The sequence below is a fragment of the Pinus tabuliformis genome, chromosome 4_1 (assembly GCF_031772625.1).
Source record: "Pinus tabuliformis cultivar Carrire ecotype Pingquan chromosome 4_1, CPIR1, whole genome shotgun sequence".
Lineage (NCBI taxonomy): Eukaryota > Viridiplantae > Streptophyta > Pinopsida > Pinales > Pinaceae > Pinus > Pinus tabuliformis.
Window position 1 is genome coordinate 940236712 of NC_142303.1, and position 10941 is coordinate 940247652.

A 10941-nucleotide genomic window follows, 5' to 3' on the forward strand; every position below is an offset into this window, starting at 1 on the left:
AAACACAGAAGTGGAACCCAATAGAAAGACAGGAAATTTTCTTTGTATTAATAAAGATGACACCTGTGGAGAATGATTTACTGACATGGGTCTATAATGTCCTCCTCTGTGGGAGGATTCTTTTTGTCACTACAATGCAATTTGTTGCTTCTCCCTCCTCTGTTTGCAAATGGGCAATGTGAGAAAATGGTAGAACATAAGGTGGAGAGCTCGAACGTAGCAAGATTAGAGTGATGACAATGATAGAGATCATGTGTGTATCATAAGGGAAAAGCTTCTCTATCTATAATAAAATGCTAGAATAGACTAGGTCTAGTCAAATAATAAAATATTTGCTTGATAATACAAAAATCTAAACATTTGAGTATTTTATTATTTTTGGGATAGGAAAAGATGAAAGAAATGGTCAATAATCTTTATTTAGTTAAATAACTCAAAAAGTAATGATTAATTGAGTCAATTAGGAAAAGTGGTTGAAATAATTAATAAATAAAAATTTTAAGGAATAACTCACCTGCTGCTAATACAACAAGCTTGGGAACCCTTTTCGGATTGGACGAGATGCCTGGGAGAAAGATCTCTGCACGTGGAAATGGCGGTAAGGGTTTGGGAAAAGTAGGTGCAAAGAGGCACAAGAAGGTGTTGCATGATAACATTCAGGGAATTACAAAGCCCGCCTTTAGGCATCTTGCCAGGAGAGGTGGTGTCAAGCGTATCAGTGGCCTTATATCTAAAGAAACGAGGGGTGTACTGAAGATTTTTCTTGAGAATGTCATCAGAGATGCCGTCATTTACACAGAGCACGCTAGGAGAAAGACTGTAACCGCCATGGATGTTGTCTACGCCCTGAAAAGGCAGGGCCGAACCCTATACGGCTTTGGAGGGAAAATGAAGACAGCAGCAAGAGCAGGGTCTCCCAAGCCTGTCATGCAGACCCAAAAGCTGAATTAGAAGATCGAAGAGGAAAAGAGGAGGGATCGGCATAAGCAGGAAGTGCTCCCTTCCCCAGCAAAAGGTATGAACCAGATTCAGCCGTACTCTCCTCCCTTTCAAATTTTTATTAGACCTCCTGTGGGTAACCCTCATATTGTCTGGGTAAACGATGATTTTTCTATCCTGCAACTCAAGCACAAAATATGGGAAATGATGGGGTATCCTATACCGATCCAATATATGGTAAATGGGCTCCGCTCTCTCCAGGACTGTCGGCTCTTAAAGGACTACTCCATAAAACCAGAGATGACCATTACCCTAAACTTGCGGCTGCGAGGAGGTGCGGCTCGGAGCATCCCAAAATCTGCAGAGGAAGACAAAAGGAATATGCCCAACAGTCAACAACAAGCAAATAGAGGCCCCTCCTACATAAACATCCTTCAAGGGAAAAATGCGGTGGGCTCTCCTCCAGATCAGGCTGGAAATACACCGAGACCCTACATAGTAGAACTTCAAGAACAAACCCCAGCACTGGAAATCAACAGTACAGCAACAGAGGAGCACACAAAGATATATGAAGCCCAGGCACTAATATGCCGCTTCAATTGTTTCTGGCCGAAACCCATGGACCTCTTTCACTGGATTTTTACTCAATGGTCTCTGGAATGTGAAATACACCTCTGTTCCAAGGGGTTTTTTATTGTTAAATTTCAAACTGCGGAGGAAAGGGATACAATAATCAGAGAGGGGCCTTGGTTTTGGGGGTCCATGGGGTTGTTTATCACCCCATGGTTTGCAGATTTTGACCCCAACACCATGTTAGTCTCCAAACTACCAGTATGGGTGAGGCTTCACAACTTGCCTCTTCATTTTTGGAACGATCAGGTTCTGGAAAGCATCGGAAACAGCCTCGGGCGGTATATTAAAACAGACACGGAAAGGCAAGAAAATAGAATCTTCACCTTTGCTCGGATGTGTGTAGAAGTATATCTAAGTAAAGGTTTACCAGAGAATATCATGCTGATCTATAAGCAACAAAACTGCCTGCAATCTCTTCATTACGAGAATACAACATTCAGATGCAGGAATTGCAGGATGATCGGACATCTTCAAAATACTTGCCCAGAGGTTAAGAAAACAAACAGCAAAAAGAAATCGATCAGCAAGCAGAGGAAAGGTTGGCAGTTTCCTCCTCCTGAGCCAGAAGAGGATGAGTCAGAAGAAGAAGAGGAACCAGCTCCATCATAAAACAATAAACCTACACGGGAACCTGAGGCGCAAACAGTGGACTCGTCTGTTCCCGTGGATCCACACCGTCCATCGGCTGATATGATTGTTGTGGACCCAGGTAGCGGAGGAATTAAAAGACAACATACTTCAGAAACATCAGATTCGGACAAGGACACAGGATCTCCTCATGCCAAAAGCCAGATTGTCCTTGCCTCTTGTGAGCCATCTCTGGGAGAATGGCGCAAGGTCGAAAAAAAGAAAGGGAGAAAAACGTGATCTTGTAGTTTCCGCTTTTCTCCTCTTTCTCTTCCCCTCTTCTTTTTCTTCTTCTTGCATTCTTTTTAATGCAAGGTTGTCTCGCTTCGCCGCTTTGTGTGCCAATGTACACGAGCTGCTCTCACAGCGAGCCGTTCTGGTAGCTGAGACTCGCCCCGATTGCTGGCGGTTGCAGTCTTGGCGTTACGCTTACATAGTTTATGTAACCCTTTTTATTAATAAAAGGTTGGTATTTTTCTGTGGAAAAAAATTAATAAATAAAAATTAATTATGAATTATTTCTAGGAGATAAGGTCAAAATACGTTAGAAATGATTACTAAATAATGATTTAATAATTGTTTTATAGGGGAAAGTGTAATGATTAAGGAATACTAAATAAATAATGATTTATTTAATTATTCCTATGGATGGCTTAAAATAGTTTTAATTATTTTTACAAAATAGGTAAATATGAAAATAACATGAAATTAATTAAATGTATTTCTAGGTTATTTTCAAGTTGGAAAATTAATTAAATATAAATAATTTTGTAAAGTGGTTCTCTAGATTATTTCTTAAGGTGAAAGTGGTTTTTAATCTGTAAAACCCATACTACATGGTGTATTTCAATAATCCTAGTGGAAAATGGTTATGTGATCACTTTTTGGGTGATAACAAACACTTTGCAATCAAGTACTATGACCATGTACTCTACTATTACCATGAAAGTTGGAATGGTGGCCATTATACCAAATGTCCATCTATTTCCATGGATTGTTGTATCGTGATACCCTGATAGATATAGCCCTTTAGCCTACATTATTTATCCCTCATTAGTAAGAGATGAGACCATGTCCCCCACTGTGAAGCTTTTATAAATTGGAACCCTGACTGCCTATATTAAACAACAGACACACTTTATACTCCTCCATCAAACATCTAGGTACCGGTATGGTCACTACACTCAATAGAAAGAAGTACAAGTGATGGAATTTGACGCTTGAGGAAAACTAAGAACTATTTTCCCCTTACACCAAAACTTTTGATACAATATATCTCTTCATGTTGGTCATATTGGTACCCTGGTAGTCTAGTACCCCTGAGTACAATTCCCCTTAGCTCTATAGAATTTGGCTAGTAACCTTGGTTTTTCAATTATTTTCAAAAATAAAAATACACCAGAAAATCGCACCAAAAATGGCCTTGATACAAGTCACAAGACCTATGGGTTTGCCACATCAACTCACCATGGACTAATTAGGGTATTCCATATGGTCCTACTTCCATGGCATCTCTTCCATGTCCTACTATAAATTTCATACCAAGAACCAACATTGACATTTATATAACAGCTATACTATGTTTCTTGGTGCCTCGATACCAAAGTATGACACCCACCATTTCTACATTACCTACCAAGTCACCTTCCATTTCATCTTTCACAACCAATTAATCCTATTATGTCTCTAAGTGCTAACATATACCTACCATCTATTTCCTACTATTCATCTAGTCAACCATCTAAATCAACCAAAAATGAGTGTCACATGTCACTCATTATTGTTTCCAAATCATCTAATCTGCCACATGTTGTCCATATGGTGCCACATCATAATGTTGCCATGCCATACTAGATATTGGATCAGGTGCATTCATTTCTTTAACCACCATGCATATGTGAGCATGATATTTATCTAAGCCATTTGATCGAGGCATTCTCAACCATTAGATCAATCGCACAAACAAATGTACTATAACCTATTTGCATGTTGTGGGCCTGATATAGATCCTGGTTATAGATATTCTCAACGTTTGGAAAACATGATGCCTAGTGCCCAATACCTCAATTCCCTAGTATGGTTGATACTACCAAACTTATCTTGTACCCTTTAATCACAACTTAATCATGTATTAGTGAACAAGATTTAATAATTTCATTTTGGCATAAAGTCTATTGGTTTTAGTTTTAAATTCTTTGTCACTGCTTTTATATACTGAATCTACATCCCTGAAATGAATAAGTGTCATTGATTTTATCTTCATTCCATCAATGAGGACTCCACCATAAACTGACATCAATGAAAACTCAATGTTCAACAATCTCCCCCTTTTCATTGACGAAAGCACCTGACATTTTAACATTGCTTTCAATATGAAATATCTTGATGACCAGTCTGCAATTAACAAATATGCATCCCATTTCGCCCCCTTTGACATTAATTGAAAATAGTTACGTCTATATCTTCTGACTCCCCCTGTCTGACTATTAAAAATTCTCCACTCATAATGGGACTCCTCCTGTGACATCAATGGGATACACCCATAGACATTTCACATCTTAACATCTGCATCTATGATTCTCAGCTCCCCCTAAAGTGATGCTTGTTCTTAATAATACCTATGCCTCTATTTTGATATAACATGAGCACAAAACTAATAGTACTGTTGATGTATAATTTGATACCAATTACTGATGTGGATGTTGATACCAATTATGTATATACTCAAATCCTTCAATTTCATCATTTTTTTCCTATAGCTCGTCTTCTTAAATCTTCAAATTCTTGACCTGCATTGAAGAGTTTTCATACCTCATACTTACAAGACTAATGATATGGGAAAGATATCACTCCCAACCTCTGTATTAAATATTCAAATGGATCTATTAGAGCATCGTTTTGAGTATGAGTTTTGTAGCACTGTGTAGAAGGGTCAATGCATAGGAACGTCAACCAAAGGTCATCGCAAAGGAAGGACGGCCAAGAGTCAATGCGCGAGAATGGAGAAAATAAGGAAAGTTGTTAGAATTACTTTTTAGGGCCTTTCCCGTGGAAATATTTACTTCCCATATTAAAATGGGGTTTTTGGGTTGGCTTACACCTAAATTTAAAAACTATAAATAGGCCAACACCATGAAGGGAAAGAAGCACTTAGTACTTAAGAATGTGATTAGGATTTAGTTGAGAAATTCATTTTATGCTTCTAAGATATGATTTTGTGTCATAATATTAATCTATTAGGATGGTGAGCCATGATAGTTGAAGATGTAATGAATAATCTACAATTATAATAAACGTTTTGTTTTGGGCTATGTTTCATTCTTATGCATTATATGATAGTCTTATTTATGTATCATGAACCTATTAAATGTTTGTTACTCATGGATTTACTACGTAGAATAAGGTGTACATCAATTTATTTTTATGAATAATATATGTGATGATAAGTTGAATATAATAGTGATAGTGTAGGATCCATGTCTCTTTCATCATTGTAGAACTATCTAGGTTCTTGTAATCCCTCGCTCATAAGATGCCTCAGGTGAGACTTTACCTAATCATAGGTGTTGTCTAAAGGGACCATGTATGAGGGATTTTGTTAGTTAATTCATTTTGAAATTAGTTCTCCCCTTTGTGCACCAACAAATGGTTCTGTTGCCAAGACTGAGATCTACAACTAAAGGGGATGTGGAGACCTACTAAGGAATAAATACAACAGTGGGTATAGATGAAGGAACATGAATTTATAGTAGAGCAAACCATAAATCAAGCAATCAGTCTTGAGTAGTGGCTGCAAATGTATGCCTTTATGGATTTTCATGAAATTTTCTTCACTAAGTTCTCTATTCTTTAGGTCGGGTGGTTACAAATATTTTTAAATGACGTTGGAAAGTATTTCCCTATTGTACTACGAAATTGGACTCCTGAACTAATCCAATGGGTAAATTTTTTAAATAACAAGGTTTTGTGCACTATAGATTTTTCGCTAAATAATGTATTGGAGGGTTATGCTTTTGAGTTTTCTATAAAAATTAATCAATCATATAATGTAGTTTAGAGTGAATTTCTCAAAGGAAAAAATGGAAAATAGCTAGGACCATTGTTTACCAAGATATAAATGTTATTGTGTGATGAAGGAGCCATGTTGTTGGAATTGGATACCATGAATGGTTGAATTTATTTAAACTTGATGGGGAGAATTAGGGATAAATAGTGGATGGCCTAAGGGAATAAAGGAAATGGATATAGTATAGTGAGTAAAGACTAGATGTTGGCTTGTAGGGGCCTGACCCAGGTTCAGAAGAGTTATTAACCAAACAAATCCTGCACTACTGGCCCTTTTGACAATGGCCCGCGGAGCACGGACTAAATTCTCACATGAGGTAATAGGCGGGGGGGGTGTTGAAACCAGCTTTCTGCACCCTTGGAATGTCTTGATGTGGTCTGGAGGGGTCACGAACCATTTTTTGGCCTCGCGCCACTATGTACTGCTGTTGGGCTTCTGCGTAGATCCACACAGATGTGCTTTCTTATCAATGAATTTATTATAGATTCGATCTTCCTCTTACAGTATTTAAGCAAACATTTAACAATAAAACCCAGTGCGCACAATCATAAGTCTTAAAGATAGTGCATAAATTTATAAAGTCGATGCATAAGCCAGAATATAACTCGATCCAAAATATTTCAGAATCAACACAATATCTCAAAACCAACTTATCTTTATTAATATCTTCTGTCAATACAACCAGATCCACCCTGTGCACTTAGCTGCAGGGGTCCGTGCACACAGCTGCGGACTCTACCAAGCCTCTACGCACACAGCTGCAGAGCCTCTATCTATCTACCAACACCCTTGACTCAGAATTACAGACGTAGAGAGAATATTTCCTTCATAAACCCATAACATTAAGATCTAGAACTAACTGACTTCTAACCTTAGAGCCTTTCTCTATTGGGCAAGCCAACTCACTTTCTATTTTCTTAAATTATTTTTGGGTGGATAACAGTTTGCCTTGACTCATTACAATTCACACTCTATGCACCTCACAGAGCTTTTACCATCCTTTTACCCAAAATTGTGGGCTTTGAGCCCTAAAACCCTTACGCGGAGCCTCTGCTACCCAACAGGCCCCCAACACAATCATCATGACTTGTCCTGAGTCACTCGACTAGTGCAGCAGTCTTCATGTGGAGGTCATTTAGCAACTTCTACACTTTTCTTACCCTTGCAACAAAATCTTCCACCATCTGTTGTACCCATTCTATGCGAGCTGCCGATGCATCAATATCGATTTCAGTTGCTTCCCCGAGTTCAAATACTGCTTGCATGTGTGCTAAATTTCCCTCGATTTTGGTGGAGACTGTGAATGCCTCATCAAGCCAAGGCTGGATACGTTCTTTAAGCACTGCTTCCTTCTACTAAATGGTGTCAACTTGTGCCTTGAGAATTTGGGCCTACCTCATTTTGGTCAGTCACTGCGTGATGGCGACCATTTGCACAGTCCCCTGGCTTTGTCATAAGCTTGTTGTAACTCCCATGCTTCTATTTCTACCTGCTATAGCATTGGGTCATCTTGGAGGGATGTGAGTGTAAGGAGGGACTGGTACAACAATCTCGAGCAATCTTGGACAGCGTGCTTTATCACTTCGAATCGTGTTTGAATTTTGCCACAATGCTTCTCTTGAACATCGGGGGGTGTGGTTGGTTGCACCTTCAATCTTAGCTCCGCAATTTGTAAATTTAATTCCCACTGAGCTTTCGTGGCCACCTCTTGGGTCGAACAAAATCCTTCGGCTATGTGATGAATCTTGTCAGTTATTGGATGTTCTGCTGGTACATCCAATTCTGGTACCTTGTTGTAGGCCTCCGCAAGGCTTGTGCCACTTCTTGGTTGTGTGCGACCAAGTCATCGCGTTGTAGACTGACCTACTCCAGATTGGCCTTAGAGGGCGCAACCTTCTCTAGCACGAAGCTCAGCGGTTACCCCATCCTGTAATTGGTATAGGGTTTCTCTAGGAAAGCTACCAAATTCGACCCCCAACTTCACATGTCACCTTCAGCTTCAGCTAGGACAGTGCCTGCTGGCAACACTAAAGTGTTCCTTGTGTGAGTAGGCACCATCTGCTCGGTTGCGGCTATGTCGTCTGCCAGGTTTTGTATCATTCCTCCCCAGGGTCGCACCTGTAATGCCTACAGCTACGTTTTGAGCTCCCCCAATACAGTTGTTTGCTCTGTCATTAGCTCCTCCCATGCACCTGTAGTGACATTGCGGGCTAGTTCACTGCTGTCAAGAAATTCTTTCTCCAAAGTCTTTCCTGTTTTTGACTTTTTGCATGTATGTGGCGATTCCTTGCTGTGTGGCCTCTTAGATGGGGTCGATTTTATGGAAAGGTCTGTGCGTTGTTGTGTCTCTATTTCCCTCTGCATGTCCTATTTCGAGGATATTTCCTGATCTTCTGTGATCTCGTCAGTGATTACTTCCTGGGTCGCCTCTTGCTGCGAAGCTACCTTTTGTCCCTAACGTGTCCTTTCTGCCAGTTTAGTGAGTCGCTTCTAGATTTCCTTCTTTTGTTGTTGTGCTACCATCTTTTCTAATGCAGCCATGTCTAGGGCATGCCACTCCGGAGGCAATGTTGCCAATACCTCGTAAATTTTATCGTCCGTTGCAATGAACGGAAGCTTGACCTATGTTTGTTTTTTATTCTTCCGTGGCTAGATATATAGGTTATGCATGTCCGCTTTGAACTCAACCATGCTTTACAAACCATTGTATACCATCAGGGACAACTACAATCTATGAGCATCCATGTCTAGATACTTGTCTCCATGAATATCTAAAATACCTTGATCTCACAAACCCTCGTGGCGTCCTTTGTAGCCCAGAGCTAGGTATACCGCACTGCTTCAGGTAGGGTGTTCTCAATGCTAGGAAACTAGCTACCTTGCGCTAGTTCTCCTGCAACCAGGAGGATTAAGAGTAGCAACCATGCATAATGGAAAGTCTTGCCTTTTTCCTGTGCTTCCTTACAATTTGTCAAAAATTCATCGCACAGGAACTGCGCCTAGTTGAACTGAACCCCTTGTGCACATTGTTTCACAAGTGCAATGACAGGGGTTGGCACCTCATCTGTCCAGAATTTCCTCATGAGTTTACTGGCCAGTAGCTGGGTGGTGACTTGCACCCCTCAGTCTTTGATGCTTGCTATTACATAACCACACTTTCGCTTTTCCAGCTTATATTTATCTCTCATTTCTTCTGTGAGACCCACATCGCTACTTGTTCTAGCTATGTATGTAGGGTCGGTCCCTTTAATAGGCAGGTGGGTCATTCAGTGTACTAAATCGGGTGTGATAGGAATCGGCTCCTCCAACCAGAGATACTCATCATGTCCCAGAAATAGTAATTGTTAGATAACAAAAATGGTGATGGTCACACGGTGATAGTGGGGTATCCACCTCAGATTAAGTAATCCCGCCTTCTCCACACCCTGTAACCACTTCCGTGGTAGTAATTTGTCTTTGGCCAAGTGGGGGAACTTTTCATTGTCTGCAAGATCCCAATCTTTGAACTTGATACTCGGTACTTGGCACAGTGGCAAACCATCAAACCTTATTTCGTCTAGAAGAAGCGGGATCTAGAGCGTACTCTTCATAGCATCCAGATCCTTCGATACCTTGTTCATTCCATTCCATGGAGAGACATATGGGAGTAGTGAGGGTATTTGGAAATCATCCTCTTCTTCTTCATCCTGTGCCTCAATCTGAGGGATTAGGGCTTGCAAATCTTCGTCATCCTCCTCCAGTTCAGTGGTGATTGCTTTGCCCTTATCAACTACTGATAATTTACTAAATCTCAGTGATACCCTAACTGGACCCATCGTCAGTTTGTCTTTCCGGGGTTGCAGTGTGTGTGGGGGCTTTGGAACCTCGGGGGCTATAGCTACATCATTTGGCTCCTCCTGGGTTGGACACAGCTCTTCCGCGAACCGTGCTCGGGTTCTCTCCATGGTACTCATGTAATGCCTGGTAGCTGGGTGTTTGCTGGTCTTTACTGGTTCAAATCTCAAATATCCCAGTGTTTTCCATGGGTTTTTATAGGAAAGCATGAATTGGAATGTATCCCTTCCCTCCTCTTCCAGTTCATTAATATCTTCTAGGTGGCAGATCTTTTCATATCTAAGTCATAACTCTTGTCTTAATGACCCACTGCCCCCTCCATTCTGTCGTAACTCGAACTTCTTGTCAGGAATAGTGGTGTTCACTATCACCTCCCAACCTTCCCATGCGGCAGTGCAGCCCCTTCGGCACAGTCGCGATCTTGCTCTCTGACTGGCCCTGCACGGAACCTTCTTTCTATGCCAGCCTCCCGCAGACTTGTTTATAGTCCCGCACCTTCTTTCAACTGCTTGGGGCGTTGAGACTATGCTTTCCACAGGTAGTCAGGTGGACGCACCCCAGGTGTGAGTTCTCAGCATTCCTACTACATTGGGCTGCGAGCACCTTTCGAGTGCCTTCGTATCCGTTAGCTCCTTAGGTGCTAATGTATGGGGTACACTCCTTCGTTGGTGTTATCGCAGCCATGATAGCAGGGTCGCAGCTCATTCTATTACTGAGGTAGACCTGGCCAGACCTAGTTCCCTTATGTGTGGATTCGCGCGGCCCTCTTGTGTGATGCCAATTCTCATTTTGTTGATTCTTTCCCCCAACATAGCACTTTTCCGTCTCAGCTACACCCAGTC

General features: G+C 40.9%; 1 protein-coding gene across 1 annotated transcript; it reads left to right on the forward strand.

Moving 5' to 3' along the window:
- Positions 1-561: 561 nt before the first annotated feature.
- On the forward strand, positions 562-951 carry LOC149179225 (histone H4-like). The gene has a single exon (XM_089422394.1). The coding sequence runs from the start codon at positions 562-564 to the stop codon at positions 949-951; it is 390 nt and encodes a 129-aa protein (XP_089278520.1).
- The last annotated feature ends 9990 nt before the right edge of the window (positions 952-10941 follow it).

Excerpts from the sequence above, each read along its gene's own strand:
- LOC149179225 (XM_089422394.1), top strand. The coding sequence starts at position 562 with ATGCCTGGGAGAAAGATCTCTGCACGTGGAAATGGCGGTAAGGGTTTG.